This window comes from Gymnoscopelus braueri, assembly GCF_963280865.1.
Source record: "Gymnoscopelus braueri genome assembly, chromosome: 4".
NCBI lineage: Eukaryota > Metazoa > Chordata > Actinopteri > Myctophiformes > Myctophidae > Gymnoscopelus > Gymnoscopelus braueri.
Genome location: NC_137605.1, coordinates 29070479 through 29088777, shown reverse-complemented (window position 1 = coordinate 29088777; position 18299 = coordinate 29070479). Strand labels below are relative to the sequence as shown.

General features: G+C 43.1%; 1 protein-coding gene across 1 annotated transcript in view; it reads right to left on the bottom strand.

The window, feature by feature from the left end:
* rftn1b (raftlin, lipid raft linker 1b) overlaps positions 1-18299 on the bottom strand; it is a gene marked incomplete at its 5' end in the record, with an annotated part of 60028 nt that overhangs the window by 13171 nt on the left and 28558 nt on the right. The window contains one exon of the mRNA XM_080425861.1: positions 7130-7248. Within this exon, the coding sequence (XP_080281987.1) occupies positions 7130-7248 (119 nt within the window). The remainder of the gene's footprint in view (positions 1-7129; positions 7249-18299) is intronic.

Below are 18299 nucleotides of genomic sequence, written 5' to 3'. Positions count from 1 at the left end.
ATTCCGCAACGCTGCCTGTCTGTTGTTTAATCTCATCCTCTGGACTGCAAAGCCATAGCTGGTCATGTAGGAAGGTGTGTGATAGGATCGCGCTTGCCATAGTCTCTAAAGTAATAATAATAATAAGAGAAAGTTCACTTTTGGTTATTTAAAAAGAGTCTCCTTATTTTATGTATTAATTTATTAGCCCTACATGGGAGAAACGTTAACTTTAGAGCTTTGGTTATAATTTAAAAAGACTAGAGCAGTTTATGTGCAGACTCACCTTTTTATTTTTATTTATTTATGATTTGTGGGTCCAGCACTGTGTGTAAAAAAGAACTGTGGGGACGTGCATCTCCTGCCTTTGTTCATATTTAAAATAAAAATTATATTTTCCAATGCAAGATCAGTGTGGTTATCTGCTCTATATTGTAATATCAAAAATAGTGGATCAACAAGCTCAATGTGTCGCATTGCACCGCATTTTCAGCTTGTAGCTTGGCTATTTTTGCTACTTTTGTGTGACACTGTATGACAATAGGGCATTCATTTATGATGAAAAAGCATTAAAAGTTGCAATATGGGATACAGGGTTTCTTCCTAACAGCAAAGATATGTAGTAGAGATCCAATTTAAATATCCGCACCAACCGTTTCTCCCGTATGTCAAAATATTATTATTTTCTGGTATTCCCCGTTAGTTTTAGTAGGCTATTAGTTGTGCGATGCGATCACAAAATGCATTGATTTAGCCTATGGAATGTCGGTGTGTCTTTTTCCTTTTTTTCAAACCGGTGCTGCGCTGACAGACGGCATGATCCAACATACAGGCGTCCAACACATGCGGCATCCAACGGATGGATGCCGCAACGGTTGGATTCCAGCCTACAGAGAGCACTGCTCTGCTGTGCTACTGCTTGGTGTGGATATGTTACGGCCATGGTTGAACCCCTGTGGATTGATCTGCGACGTGTTTTTGTTGGCTGTTTTTGTCGAGTTTATATACCGTCACCTATTCCAAATAGCGGGCCACTTCCGTCTAACGGTACGCTTGCTTTCACATTGCAGCTACCGTACCCGAAAACGCATGATCCGGATCCGAAACTGCCTCCCGAGGTGGTTTCGGGAACGGAACGGTGATCCGTTTCGCGGGTCGATTCGCTACATTCACACTAGCCAAGCGGTCTGGAGTGCGCACCCGGGACCTGAGTGTGAAACGGCTCTCAATCACGGTCCAAAGCGTCTCAACCCCCACTAAAGCTGAATTTATACTCCATCGCACAAGGGATTTCACTTGCCATCTACCGATCTAATCACTGCGTCGAAAATATCAGTTTATAGATCAGGCATGCGGCACTGTCATATATATAGGCTTTAAATAGGCTTTACTTACGCCTACGTTGAACCATTAGCATTCAAGTCATGAAATGAGTGCAAAGTACAGAGCCAACCCAGGTCCAGTTTGCTATAAGTCTAGGGTTTAAGTGGTTAAAAAGTCTGAAACAAGTTGTGGTTGGTAGTTACTGGTACTGGTGTTTGTCATAAGGGCTCAAATCATAGCTACCCTATGAACAGCTCCTGGAATGAAACCTCTCTGAAGTCAACCATCCACCCTGCCATCAGCATCATCATCACGTCAGCCAGCTGCACGCGCTTCATCTCACACATGCAGGGACGGTGCAAATTACTCTGCCTCTATCTAGGTCACCTCCTCTCTCACCTCAGTCACAAAGGAAAGAGATATCATGGCCAAAGGATATGCTTTAACGATCATTCTCTGCCACCCACAACAACACACATGCACATACAGTAGCTACTGTACCCTCTCACGCACGCACGCACGCAGGCATACCTTTAGAATCAGGCATATTTCATGAACATTCTTGTAGTATTATTAATCAATGAACCACTTGATCCCTAGGTCCCTATTCTGGGGCAAACATTTGGCGAAAAAGATCTACAAGATCCACAAGCTATTTTCAGCAAAGACGGATGGGAAAGAGGGAAAAAAGTAGGTGGCCTAAAATAGAGCCCTGGGGAACCCTGGTCAGGGGTCAATGTTTAAGTGGTTAAAATTCTGAATAAATTCATGCAGATAAACTTTTAAGAGTTAAGTTAAGTTTGCACCAACATTATAAAGCAAGGCACGGCAAGCCAAGTTAATTTGTAAATCAGCAAACAGCATCAAACAGAAAGGTGTTTTAGCTGTGATTTAAACGAATTTCTGAGAGTTGCAGCAGGGATAATGTTGTTGTATTCACATTCCTCCAACCACCACACAATTCTTTATGGGATCCTGACTTAAAGCAGATGAGTGACTGAACAGACATGCACTCACGCACATAGACTATGGTACAGACTCACGACCACATGCACGTGCACAACAACGCATCCCATGTCTGAGGTGTCCTCCTCGTCATGTCTAAAACTGGCTCTATCTTCAATCTTTTCCTTCTCCTTTTTCCTTCGGCCATCCACGTGGGACCCTAATCTTATTTTGGACGTAATTTGGTTTCTGCAGACTGTGAAGTACTGTTTCTGGGACAACCACAACAACAATGTCACTGCTGTTGAGCTCCTTTCAGCTGTTATTCTGCAAAAGTAGACATTTTCTTAAGGTTTATTCATCAAATAACATCTCCTGTCATTTACTCTTTTGTAGGGTGTTAAACATGACTGATCAAATTGCATCTTCCTTGCTTTTGACAACTCTGGGAAAACATAGGAAGATTTTCAAAAGATGTTCTAAAAATAAATATTGTCCAATTCCTCTTATAGGTCCTCTCTCTTCTGATGTACTTACTGTTCACTTAAATCCCTAATGCCTGTTTTGTAATTGAGCCGATCTACAAGCTCACAACGCGTGAGCTTGTAGATTGTTTTTTTGTGTGAGTGTGAGACACCAGTGCACAACCAAACAAGTATAAATCAGGTGACAACCTGTGATTACTGAACACTTGAGAACATTTTGAGAGTGCGGTTAGTCTGTTATATACACCTGCACATCAATCAATGTTCCCACCCAGCCAAGTATGAATGTGTACCTGTATGGATGACAAGTAGAGGATTGCTGAAAAGTAAGCTATTTTTTTCCTGAGCAAACCTTCCCTGGATAAGTGACGGTTGAAATATGTTGCACATGCACAGTTATGCTGCATACAGTACTGTTCAGTAGTCTACAGCAGCCACCAAGAGATGCCGTGTATTAAAAGCCATATCCTAGAATGTGTCTCCAGTCTATGTGTCACTTCCAGTCAAGAGTGATGCTGATGTGTGTGCATCTATTCCAGCAGTGGCTGTGAATTATTTATAATATCACCTTTTTGTCAATCATAAATACACTCAAGGTTATGCCTGATTTATACTTGCTTGTGTGTTGTGTCCCACACCCAAAATAGCAGATGTACAAGCTCACAAACGTGTCGCAGATCGGCTATTTTCAGTGCGCGACACTGGCGTGCAACTAATGCGCGTATAAATCACACCCTTGGCAAATGTAGACCACACTCTGCACAGAAAGGGTCACAGCACCACATGAAGCAGTTATTTTAGATTGTACCATAACAGAGCCATTTTAGTGATATACTGTACTAAATAGTAGTAGAAGGAGTATTTATAGAACCGTGCTATAGCTGTTTCTACATAGAAGATCTTCATTAACTTTTGACAGCTAACTAGCATAATTTACCAGTCAGGCAATCTGACTGGTAAATGATGCATTCCTGCTCTGATAGGGCCCATTAACCCTGATTGATTTCTTTTTTTTAAATCTTAACTTTGATTATGATACACCAATGGTATAGTATTTATAATGTGCCATCGCACCATAATAACAGTTAAGTATGCCCTCTTGGGATCTGTTGTCATCATAAAAAGCTCTTTGAGAATGCATGAAAGAATCTCTAAAGGACCATCATTTCTCTAGCAGCACCCTCACAGTCATACTCACAGCACATGAGCAGGATATTGGTGCATCTTCAAATTGCTCAATCAATTACATTTTTTGTACCTCTTATTCTCCTTGACTGCTGTATTTCTGTGCAAAACATTTCAAGCGGAAATAGGCTAATTTACTGCTGAACTGTATCTTGCCTCTGGTGATAAGTAAGAACTCTGCCCTGCAGATGTACTGACACCAAGGTTGGTTACAAGCTTTATTTTTGTTGTTCCTGTGAAGTTCAATGATAACAGAGCTTGCCTTTCAGTGCATTTTGTCCAAGGCTGCTCCTGCAAATAACTATAGAAACATAATTATTTGTTTAGAGAGCATTCCAGCAGCATCCATTTAGGGATTTATTTATTTGGGTCATTTTACTCATTTGCTGTAAAAGGAAATAATACATTTCCTTGTAGAAAATGGCTGCATCTTTATTTTTAATATTTTTAGGGCACCTACCCAACATCTGCATGAAGTCACTTTTTCAAATTGAAAAATTCAAATGTTCATAAAACGGTGCAAACTAAATAGAAGATTTGCTGTTTGGTGTTAAATTGAATTTAACGCTAATTTGAGATTGACAAAAAAATATAATAAATAGAAGTGCTTTATCAATCTCAATCACAAAAGGGAATGACAACTAATAAAATCAACCCCATTGTCCCTGATTAACTTGTTACACATTTACTGCAATGAGCTCCAGTGTCACGCAACTGACACTTGGGGCCACCAACATACACTACGCTGATTGTGAAAACTCAAGTTGTGCAATGACTGTAGTCTCACTGAATGGACCACCTTGACAACTGGAGGGAATGACAAAACATGTAAGATCATTAACATTGTACTTTAACTTACAGATATAAAGTATAGTATATATAGTAGTATCCTAGCCTGGTAAACCACCCGGTCGTGGAATTCAATTTCATTTTCATTGAATTCCGCGACCGGGTGGTTTACCAGGCTAGTAGCATCCTCCAACAGGGAAAGTGTAGGCCTTGCGATCCCATATGTACGTTTATATACCTATTCTATCTAACCTTTAACGCTGTGTGACCTTACGATATGCTTAACCTCTTGACAAATGAGACTATGAATTCACGCATGCAGGTAAAAAGGTTAATCATTTAGTATTTTTAGAATATTACTGATCCATTCTAATAGTGTTATAATGTTGTCAATTAAGAACTTCTGTACTTAACTGGAACCATGTTGAGTTTTCATTGTGATCAATATGTTTTCACTTTTCACATGATGATCTCATTTTGGAATGAAACCACCAATGTTCATCAATAATGGAGAGCACCTGTGAGAATTTGTGCCTCTAGAGGCAATATGTGCTTTTATCAGGCAAAAGCATTGATTAGATGTAAAATAGTAAATAATTAAAACAGAACCTTTCTGAAATGTACTGACAGTGACCATTACTGCAATGTAATGTATCACCCTTGAGAGAATCCACTCTTGCCACTTGAACACAACAATATTGATTGCATATCCTCAGCCGACAGCTTGTTCTGATGTTTTGTGAGCTTCGTGAATTCAACCACCTGTCAGTCTCTTGGCTAAATTAGAGTGTTGCGCACTGGAGAGAAAGGAGGACGAAGAAGACGAAGGAAAAGAAAAAGCCCTTCCCAATCAATATTCTGCATGATTTTTCATTGTAATTATCCTGCATGGCAACGAAACAACAATGAGCTGTGAAGGCACTTTGCATATCAATTTAAGGCAGTTATCACAAAAATGGATGTGGATGATGTGAGGGCTTGTGAAATAATGTAATGTCAAACTAATGTCTGCATTGTGTTGATCAGTCAAGTGAAACATTTTTTTTATAGTCTGGGCAAACGTTGATTGGATCTTGCTGCTCATGAACATTGGTTTGTCTAGATGCTCTGTTCTCTGTTGTAATTTTCTAAAGATGCTTTGAAATCTATTAATTCTTACTATTGATTTAAATGCGGAAGGAGTATACAGTTGAAGTCAAGCGTTAGTACGGGTCTTTTTATTTGTACATCTGGTCATCAACCCTGGAATGGACAATAAGAGAGTCACATTTAGGGGACAAAAGTCCTCCTTTCACACTCTGACGGCTCTGGGCGTTGAAAGTCTGAATTCGATTACTATGATAGCATCAGCAAGCACGCGCACACACACACACACACACACACACACACACACACACACACACACACACACACACACACACACACACACACACACACACACACACACACACACACACACACACACACACACACACACACGTGTGACAGTTAAATGTCTGCAAAGCCTTTAGAAGTAGACAGAAATCAATTTCCAACTTGGAAATTGTGCTAAAGGGGGGCTGCTAATCGCTGGCCAGATAAGGGCTTGTTTGCTCCAGATAAGACAGGCCACTGCGACACATGTCCCATAAATTGAGATTTGCCAGATTTGCCGTTGGGTTTGCGGGGAAAAGGTTGGCAGAACGTTTGTGACACATCCAAATGAAAACACTTTTGAAAAAGCTCCATTCTTAGAAACCGTCCTTTCCAAAAATTCCTGTGCCTGCTTTGGGTCATTTACGTTGTAGCTCATTACATTTTACCACAACTTACTGATGGTTGTTGTGTTGAAAGGTTTTGTAATAGCTGGCGCATGTCAATTAATGTGTATTACAATGTGCTAAAATAAAACCACAGTAGTGTCAAATGTCAACCCTGTTCCAGTATATCTACGTATAGTAATATGTACTAAGTATATCAATCTATATCTTTAATGTTCATTCAATGCAAGTACAAATTCTGGCCCAGAATATACAGATATTCAGATACTTGTTGGATAGGTCAGTAGTCAGACATAATTTCATCATATGTGTTTCCAATTTTCTACACAGCAACTTCACGTGTAAAGGTTGCACCCTGCACACCGAGAGGACCTACTGTATCAACAGTATGGTGAGCAACTATATAGCTTGAGGAACCGAATATAACATGGCGCAACTGAACTCAATGGACGCGGCCGCCCTGTTCTTTTCTGTCGCCCTATCACTTCGAATGGTGTCCTCAAGCTCGATAGTCTCGTCTCCATGGTCTGGTTCTGGGAGATTGCAATGACATGGCTGTGCAGAAAAAAGTAAAAATACTGACACGATGTCATCATGTCGGACCATACTGACCTGCCACAGAGTATCTGAATACATACATAAATATTATGTATATAGACTTACGTCAATGATGGTCCACTGCTCCACCACGATGGCATCGTATGTGGGGTTGGCCGCACTTTGCTCACTCTCCGTAGCCTCTTGGAAGATAAAGACACTTTCCACCGACTTGGGCAGTACGTCTGCAGAGAATGAAAGAGAGATGGGTGGGGGGGGGAATTCAGCCATGAAAAGAGTATTTACAGGATGGAGAGTGTCTGGCCGCAAACCCTCCAGGCCTTCCTGCTTCCTTAGTAACCCCCCCTCTCTCTGTCACACACACACACACACACACACACACACACACACACACACACACACACACACACACACACACACACACACACACACACACACACACACACACACACACACACACACACAGTATATATTATATGCACAGCACAGCCAGCAGCATGGGTCATTTATATGAGCGATGCTCACAACATTATGGAGAGTGAGAGAACCAGGTAGTCTCCCCCTGGGGGGGAAAGCAGACCCTAAGCTGGATGCGCGGACAGATCTTTGGGATGGGAAATGTGGTTGCAGACTTAACGATACCAATCTGACCGCCATTAAAGAATAAAGCTTTCGGCTAAGCCTGTACGATACACCCTAAAAGGGCTTAAATGAAGCGAGGCACAACAAGACATTGATGCTGACACTATAGGCCACTGTTGAGATTGCACGAGACCGACCCAATAGATTCTCATAAGCTTCCATTTCATTGGATCCTCAGAGGCGAAGAATCACGGGATTGGCATCCGAGGCAGTCAGAGCCCGGGGGCTTGCGCCCGCTCCACCCAATGTCTCTTTTGAAGTACAGTGCACATTACATGCACATGCTCGCTCGCTCGCACGCACGCACGCACGCACGCACGCACGCACGCACGCACGCACGCACGCACGCACGCACGCACGCACGCACGCACGCACGCACGCACGCACGCACGCACGCACGCACGCACGCACGCACGCACGCACGCACGCACGCACGCACGCACGCACGCACACATAATGCAATGCCCAGTCCAGGGTTTCCGGCTGGCCAGAGTGCTTTCTCATTACTCCAGCTAGCACCATTTACACACTAATACAGTTTGCTGGGGCCTAGGCATCACCATGAGACACCATTTCATTACTGGGCCCTAATAATAGGGGATTGAGGGGTGGCTGGAGAGCCTTGGCTGGGGGAGAGAGCAGACGTGATAAAGAAAGTAGAGAGGACGAGAGATGGTGAGAGTGAAGGGTGCAGAATGAGAGAAAGAGAGAAAGAGAGAAAGAGAGAAAGAGAGAAAGAGAGAGAGAGAGAGAGAGAGAGAGAGAGAGAGGGGGAGCTGAGTGAGAATGAGAGATAGAAAGAGAGATGAAGAGAAGAACGGGGAGAACGACAGGCTCCTTTATCCCTTCTCCCAGAAAACCCCATTAGGCTCTGAGTGTACTCAATGGAGGACATCTTTCTGCCGTCTCTTAGCTCTTTCACGTACAGACATTGTCGTTGTTCACCCAAAGCCCTCCCTCCCCCCCTTCCTCCACACAGCCCCCCCACACATTGTACCTCATTCATTACCCATCCCTGCGCACCATGTAATTGAAAAGCCCCCTTGGAGATGTGTGCTGTCCCACAGCTGCGGGTTCACGCCAAGCTGCAGAATCAGTCAGGTGAGACAGGCACGGCCATTCTGTCTCTTTGCTTTAGACTGAACGGCCTGTCTGTGGGTATAACATAGGCCGACACTCAGCAGACAGAGAGAGAGACGGAGCGATTGAATGAGACAGGGAGAAGGTTGCTCACAGGGCACGCAGCGGGTGGGGTTGGGTGGGGGGTGGTAGGGGGGCGGGCGGGGGGGCTGAGGGAGTTATGGTCCACACGAATAAACATGATCATCTGCTTATCTGCGACTGAGCACCGACTAGAGCAGTGGTTCTGCAACTTTTTCATGTCACCCCCAAATGAATGTATTTGGTTTCAGACCTCCATCTGAAAAATACTTGCGTTGTTAGAAAATATTCCAAATGTTTCTGCTTTATTTTCAGAGAATAGCAGAGATGTACAAGCTCACAATGGGTGGCAGTGACAGCAAGAGGACCGAAAATGAATATGGCGACAAAGGAAGTGGAAGGGCATGCTGCTAGCTAGATGGAGCGGCAGGGATATTGTGAGTGACACCCCAGTGACACTGAGCAGCTGAAATGACTGAGAGAAAAGCAGAGAAGAGACAAAGCAGTGAAGACTTGACTCCTAGTGCTGACACACGGCAGCACTGACACACAGTTTAAGACACACTGAGAGGAGTTTGTAGTGATTTGTGTTTGTGTGTCAAAATGTGTTTGTGTGTGTGTATGCTATATATACACCTGTATACACACACACACACACACACACACACACACACACACACACACACACACACACACACACACACACACACACACACACACACACACACACACACACACACACACACACACACACACACACATATATATACATGTGCATTCCTGTTCTACTGTGTTCCTGTTTTGCTCCCAGTGTTTTTTGTTTTTGACCTACTCCTTTTCTCCTCTGCTTCAGTTGCCTGCCTGCTTGCCTGCCTTTGCCTTCCCCTACCCCCGTTCCTCCTTTGTGAATAAAAACCCTTGGACTTTGCCTAAGTGTAGCCACGCCCAAATATGGAGTGTGTTGTCTAACATCAATGTGACACAGGTAGATAGACCAAGCCCCCAAAACCGGAAGGGAGCAGTGAAGCGCATTGGACATGGTGGCCAATCATAGGTACTGCGGCTTATTACGGCTGGGGCCAGACACATGAACGAGCTAAAACGGTTTTGACCAATGGGCTTGACTCACGAGCTTGCGCACAGGGTTGCGCACGGAAGTGAAACTACTGCGCATGCCAGACGACGCGCAGAGTAACGCAAAACGCATCACATAGGCCCCAGATAGGCCCACCCGTCACATTTCCCAACCCGGGAGAAGGGGGTGAAAAGGGAGTATGCGCTGGGTGAGCGACTCCATACAAGTGAATGGGCTGGGATTTCCGGTGCCCTCTCTATCATTTTTAACTCTATGATACAGACAGAAACAAACATCTCCATACAGTATATGGGCAAAAAAGGGACACAGTAGACGGGTAGGACCGGTAGGTACTCTGACAAAGCCTCCAACAAATATGACTTAGACATTATGCGTCGGATCGGCAGTGCGACATATAGGGGTGAAGGCCGAACCTCTGCCCCGAACCTCTAGTATATATATACACACACACTCAGATAATTTGATAATCATTTTTGATAATATCACAATTTAACAATTTAGTTCAAATGTATGTTTACACTAACCCTTGTATCCTTATTTTGGAGAAAGAAATGCAATCGCTATTTGTTGTACAAATGTGTTGTTACACTCATAAATGACATACCTACAGTAAGTGAGACCACCTAAGAAGTTCTCCTCAGTCTCCTCTGTAATAAGGAGGCAGACAGACCACTTTCCCCCAATCGTTCCAGATCCATGAACCTCTTCAATTTTAATCTCACCTCATCTTAAATAAAAAGGAAATCTCGCGAATCCAAATCCAAGCATTTATCATTTATTATGTGTATGTGCGCACATGTAAGTATATCATGTGTGCATACATGAGTGTGTGTGGGGGTGTAAGGAGTCACACACCTATATATCTTGCTTGATGTCCAGTTGACCTCTGCCAGCCTGCAGTCATGTCTGCAGACATGATTTAAACATGTGTGCTTAGCACTGCCTCAGAGAAATGGAGACAGGCCTCTGACACCTTATCTATATTTCAAACAGGACAGTCGGCAATGCAGAGAGAAGGAAAGAGAGAGAGAGAGTGAGAGTGAGAGAGAGAGAGAGAGAGGGAGAGAGGGAGAGAGAGAGAGAGAGAGAGAGAGAGAGAGAGAGAGAGAGAGAGAGAGAGAGAGAGAGAGAGAGAGAGAGAGAGAGAGAGAGAGAGAGAGAGAGAGAGAGAGAGAGATTTGTTTGGATTGGACAGTGCTCTCCCCCATAGAGTCTGAGGTTGGGGGGGGGGGGGGGGGTTCTAGGTAACCTGTGGGTTACCGGGCAGATTTCATCTTGTAGTTAAGGCTGTTTTATGGAAGAGGTTGAATGGACACACAGGTGTGTTTCACCACTCTCACCGTTGTTGCTCTGACACCTGAATTCACTCCTGGCTGGGGATCAATAAAGGTATATTTTATTTTTTTAAACTAACACAATTATGCACATGTACAGTACACATGAACAAATACACACACACACGCACGCGCACGCGCACACACACACACACACGCACACACACACACACACACACACACACACACACACACACACACACACACACACACACACACACACACACACAGTTCTATTTCCACGTCTAGTTAATGTTTGTCTCAGTGTGCAGCATTTCCCCGACACACACACAAAAAAAGACGGATCTTTTCACAGCTAAAATAATACCTTATTGGAATTTCATATTCTGCAGATCCTTGACGCTCTCCCTCCTTTGGCTTTGCCCTGAATATAGAAAGCAGCGAGGGCTGACTGTCATGCATATGAATAGCTCAATGTCTCACGGCCCGGGCTACAAATCCTCGCCGTGGGTGTGGAGATAGCTTAAGCTATACCCGAAACAAAGCCAAACTCCTTGTCAACACAATTTCTTTCAAATCAACAGCCCCCTCCTCCCCTCCCTAATCAACCACGCCAAAGTATGGGGTGTGTGTTTTACAGGACCGTACACAGTAAAATCCTCTATGTTAATTTAACTCAGAGTGTACAGATGTAAACACATGGACCCTTACAGGTCCAGGTCTGGTTACATCTGTACACTCTCAGAGCCACAAATGGATAAATGAACACTGAGGATTTTATGGGGCATGCATGTATTTTATTGACACATATGATTGTATACTGTACTGTACTGTACTGTATGTGTGTGTGTACTCTAGTCATGCAGTGGTTCTGAAAATGGGTTCCTTGATGGGGTTCCAAATGGACCCTGACAGGTCTGTAACTCTGAGTGTACAAATGGAACCAAATGGACCCGTTCCATTTGTGTCAGTTATGGGGGTCCTTGAAATTAAAACGATTTGAGAACCATGCTCTGGTGTGTGACTGTGTTTGTGTATGTGTGTGCATAGTGTGTGACTGTGTTTGTGTGTGCATGGTGTGTGAGTGTGTTTGTGTGTGCATGGTGTGTGTCTTTAATGCATGTCTAATGACGCTGGGGCCCGTGTGCAGGAGGAGGCTCTGTGAGCTCAGATTTGTAAACTCAATATCGCTGTAATATCTATAATAACCGACCCCAATCCCACCCTGTCCCCCAGCTATAGACATGCAGGGATATTAAACCGTCTGAGCTGCCTCTAAACATACATGTGCTGTATGCGTGCAGGTGCACACACACACACACACACACACACACACACACACACACACACACACACACACACACACACACACACACACACACACACACACACACACACACACACACACACACACACACACACACACACACACAGACCCGACGCACAGTATTGTGTGCATATGCATACAATACTCTCTTGTCCAGCTTCACCATGGAAACCCTTCTTCAAGAGAGGAGGAGAGCATGTGGAGACACAGTGTGTGTGTGTGTGTGTGTGTGTGTGTGTGTGTGTGTGTGTGTGTGTGTGTGTGTGTGTGTGTGTGTGTGTGTGTGTGTGTGCGTGTGCGTGTGCGTGTGCGTGTGCGTGTGCGTGTTTGTTTGTGTGTGCGCGTTCGTTTGTGTGTGCGTGTTTGTTTGCGTGTGTGCGTGCGTGCGTGCGTGTGTGTCCGTCTGTCTGTGTTTGTGTGTCATGGAGCACATCAAACAGTCCATGGCCGGGCACATAAGAGGCACAAAAGAGGTGACTTGTCATTTGGGAAAAGCGCATGAGGAAAACCCGATGAATATAAAATGTGATACTGTATGTACATTGGCAAATATCAAAGGTGGTTTGACTGTGAACTCCCACATTAATCGAGAGACAGCCTGGCTGGATTAATCACCACAATGCCAACAAAAACCAACACAAGAATTCTTCGCACGACAATGTATACTGACAGTTAACATTTAAAAAAGTGATTTATACGTGCTTGACAAGGTGGAGAAATATTTACCACATACGTACAAAAAGGTGTTTATAATATTGTGTGGGTTCTGGCCTCCATCATTATCAAAGAAGTGTGGAACGTGTGGAAAGAAAAACAGAATCAGAAAGAAAATCTGAAAGAAAAATAATCAGAAGGCAAAATAGTGCAGCAAGTGCCTTAGAACGGTGGTTCACAAATGTTTTAGCTCGAGGCCCAAACAAGATATGTGATGTCTCCCTGAGTCCCCAGGACACAAACTAGTGAAATTAGCCGATCTACAGTACAAGCTCTCAACGCATCGTGATGCCAACCAAAAACTTCAGTAAGGAGGACCCCAGGTCGTCAGGAGCACTACACTACACTACACTACACAACATCACAGCTCAAACCACATGACCGCAGGGAACAGGACAGCTAAGCACTGGTTCTCAATTTGGTTCCCCCTGGGAACCCGCAGGGGTCCTTGAGGGGGTTCCAGGGGGTCCCCAGCTAAATGGTTGATACTATAATTAGAAACCAAATGGACCTTTACGGGTCTGTAACTCTGCAAGTGTACAAATGGAAGCAAATGGACCCATTCTCAGAGTTAAATTAGCACTGAGCATTTTACAGTGTTGACAGAGTCCCAGAGATTAAAAAAAATATTATCAAATGGCCTACCGGTAAACCTAAAGTATATCAAACTGGGGCCCTTGAAATTAAAAAGGTTGAGAATCGCAGCTGTAGAGCCTTGTAAAGCAGTAGGTGGTGGCAGTAGCATAAAGCCCATTTTATTTTTCGTCAAACAACAGTGTCGATTTAAAGATCACAATGTGTCACAAGCTTGTAGATCTGCTAAGCATGTGACTTCAACTTCAGTGGAGCTGAAGTTGTGGGAACGAACAAATGTACACTCACTCTCTGAGTTAAAAATGGATAAATAAACACTGAGATTTGACTGTTTTGTTGTTCTGGATAGCTGTATCTGTTCTATGAATTTTAACTGGAAAAAAGTGTGCATGCTTTTTGCAAGTGTGAATAAATGGAACAATAGAAGTCATATTGAAACAGACATCACGTCTTAGAAAGAAAAAAACACCCACAAACACGCTATTCCTTGGAGACTGTACACATATCTGTCATTACATGACATACTGAAGTGCAAGTGGAAGCATTAAGTCCTGGCCCCAGGCTGTTTAGCTGTCACAATGATTGTCCAATCAAAATAAGTGCCTCTTTCTCTGTCACTCCAAATCCTTTATTGTGTTGCTTTGCTGTCGAGCGTGTCCCTAATGTGTATGAGGTTGAGATGGTCTCCCGCAATGAAGAGAGCATCTCATCACACATTCAGCAATGGATCTCAAAGGCATCGCTAAATTTGGAGATTTCGATGATGGCTGCAGATTGTCGGAATCTTGAGATGTGTTTCTGTTTGATGTAATTAGCTACTAATAACAAGCAGGACAATGCAGGAGCTTTTTGACTTTGCACAGCACCATGTTCACCTCTGTAACGTTACCTGCTTTGCAATCATTAGGTCACAGAGCTTTTCAATTTAATCCTGTCGGCTGTAAGCTACAGTAGCGTGAAAATAGATAAAGATCCTTTGCATCTCACTCTACACCTGCCTTCCTTGTACATACGTAATCATTTATGGAATCTTGATGGAGTTATGTGAAGACCGAAATCTTCATACATTTTTGTTGTTTTGTTTTTTTGTTTTAACAATGTAATGGTGGAATTCCCATTGTATAATGTTTTAATTTGATTGTTAGGTGTGAATGTTTGGACGCCAGGAAGAGTAGCCTTCACAGCAGTGACGAATAGGCATTCGAAATAAACAATTAACAATAAACTTAACAGCACATGAAATATCATCGCTATCAGGTGGAAACCTTGTACATCCAAAACTGTTAAGAAACTGGAAAAAGCAAATGGATGAAATTAGTTATTATCTAATTGCACGCTTTTGTTAATACTTTTTTTTTTAAATAAAAAATGTAAAAAAATAGTGGCAAATTTTACAAGCTCACAACATATCGTGATGCGACGCATTGTGAGCGTGTAGAATGGCTATTTTCGCTACTTCTGCATGACACTGCTATACAGCAAAGTAGGGCATTAATTAAAAAAAAACATAAAAAGTTGAAATATGGAGATACAAGGTTTCCGCTCGACAGCAACGATATGCAAAATATATTAGAATAGAAAAATTGAATTATAATAATTCATTCTCGGGACATAAGATATGCAGGGAGGCACTCATTTGTTATCAGTTTAATTATCTATGTTTCGGAGTCAGTGAGGCGTTCACTTTCAGCAATTAATGAATTATGACTCTTATTTACCTTGGCTGGGTTATTCCACACCACAGTTATATATATATTTTTAAATATTGATGGTATATTATCATTTAAATCATAGTATTTTGCCAATTATTTGGGGGTCTACTTTTAATATCCTCACGGCCTACAACGTGGGCCCCAGCACACAGGTTGAGAATCGCTGGACTAGGAAATGTATTACCTTTTGTTTGTTACAGCCTTCTGTGTGTCATTACTGTGGGTGTGGGTACTGTATGTGTTTTCTTTTTGCTCAGCTCTCTGCGGTATCTTTGTTCTGGAGCCGCCCGTCACAGGATTACTAGGCAGATCGATGGACCAATCGTAGGGCTGGGTCACAGATAAGAACTGCCAACACCTTGTGAGGTCGGCAGAGACGGTAGAGATGAAACCGAGACACCCCAACTTCTATTCATTTCCTGTATCTGTGTCATGTGGGAGCCGCCAACCCCTTTAGGAGACCAGAAGCAGACTGTGAGTCTATTAATTACATTACAGAAGTGCACATGAGCACAGATTATAATGTGACCCATTCTTTTGCCCCATAGTCACTGAAGTAAATATTGGACCCATTCCTCACAAGCCACAGACCTCTGTTTACAACGTGCTGACATTAACCCTTTGGCTGTGATTTATGACATTCATATTTATTTATGTGCCTCAATGTTTTAAGGTTATCTTGTGGGATAGTTAACTGAGGCTTACTTAGTTCATTGCATTGTGATATTGTGTGATTCCACTCACAAGGCACTTGTTTGAGGATTTGTTTGTTTGGTTTCATTTACTTGATTTAACCGTGGTTCCGTTTGGTTCATTCGTTGTTGTTGTTGTTGTTGTTGTTGTTGTTGTTGCTGTGATATTATGTTTGTTAAAATGTGAAATCCTAATAAAAATGGGCTTCCCTCACCAGCCGTTTATGTTGCCTCCCTCCTTCCCCCTCGACATTGGGGGCTTGTTTGTCTTCTCTAGCTGAATGGTGAATGGAACTCATTTTATTAGGTAGGCTAATTGTTGCCTGCTGGGCTGCGTATGATTGCTGTAACTATGGGGGGTAGTGACCGTGTCTCTTAAACAGAGAGGTGAGAGCAGTCTGGTTGGTCAGGAGGCTGCTGGGGCGCATGCTAAGTTGGAGTCTCCAGTATCCATACCGGGATACCGCACTTTGAGCTGTTCTCCCCAAGCTCCCCAAGTTCAGTTGAGTCCAGCGACGAAGTGCCACTAATGGTGGCACCCTTACTGTAGTTCCATCACTTTCCACCGGTTCAGTCTCCTCAACATTTCATGTTTCCATAATTAGGCACCAAGCCAGTTCTTTTTTCATTTTTCTAGGGAAAAGGAACCCCTTTGATATGTACATTAGCCTCCCTCTCTACTTGTTTAATGTGTAGCATTCAGTGGCCGTAGCGGTACTCGCTACTTGTAACTTGTCTGTTATGTCGGGCACTCGTTTTGTCTTTTAAGAATTTGTGTTGTACTGTATGTGTCCACCCCTTCATGTTTGTTCTGTGTTGGACTGTTATCTGCGTCCAACACTTGTTGTTTGTTTACAGTGGTGGTCACTCTTTCCGTCTTAAAATACTTGGTGCTCTTGTCTGTGTGCAGTGTGCGACTTTGTTAGTTATGTGTTTTTTGTTCCCTAGGTTGTGTAATCCTGTGGTTGTTTTAGTGGTGTGCTGTTCTAACCCTGCGTGGGCTGCTGTGTCTTTCCCTCCTGGTGAGTAGGCCTATACATGTATGGTGTGTGTAGGGCTGCACGATATTAGGAAAACATGCAATAATATCCAATCATATCCAATAACATTATTGAATATTGCGATAATTTATATGACTAAGTAAACACATAATATGTCATATCAATTATCCATATTATGGAAGTATACAGTTTGAACGTCTTTCTGCCTTAGGTTTGCTGCTTACAGAACAAAAAAAAGAAATGCCTACTGTATGCACACACTGAAAAAAAATATGAAAGAAAATAAGAAATGGGTTACTGTAGCCTATATTTCCAACAACATGGTTTTACTGAAAACATTGCACCTGACCTGGCTAGCTGCTATTAACAATAATATACCACCAACTTATCAATACAGTTTCTCACTACTCCCCTTAAAACATTTTCTTCTTGCGCATTTTGATATTGAGATAACAATATATTTTCCATACATTGTGCAGCCCTAGTGTGTATAGTGTCTGAGAGCTGGTGACCAAGCTGCCAGTGATCTCCTTGGTTGTTTAGGGAGTGGGCCAGCTGGACTGAGTAATCTGTCCTTCCATCGCTACTCTCTCTTTTTTTCTTTCTCTGGTGGGGCCAAGCCTTTCAGGTCCTTGGCCACATGGTTGGGGTTCACTGAAGTGCTGCTTTTAAAGCACCTCAAGCCCAGCATACCTCAGATGTTAGGCAGGTACCAGGGGGCTTGCTTTTGTTCTGTGGGGCTTGCTCAGTAGGGTGATTTGGCATAAGTTTTGTGAGTATCATTTTGGTAGCCATTAGGTAGAGAGCTTAATTGTGACTTGGCTGCTCTTGTGGTATTGGACACGCACAATGCTTACTAGGTTTAATTATTTATTTTAGAAATAATTCAGGCACAGTTTCTCTAGATTTTTTTTCTGGACTTCAATTTAGCAATACGGCACAAGAAAGGCTCCGAATGTGCTAGCAGACACCTTGTTAATTGTGCAGGCAGGAGCGATCCTAGAGTCTGTGGGCGCCCTAAGCAAATATTCCCAAGGGGGG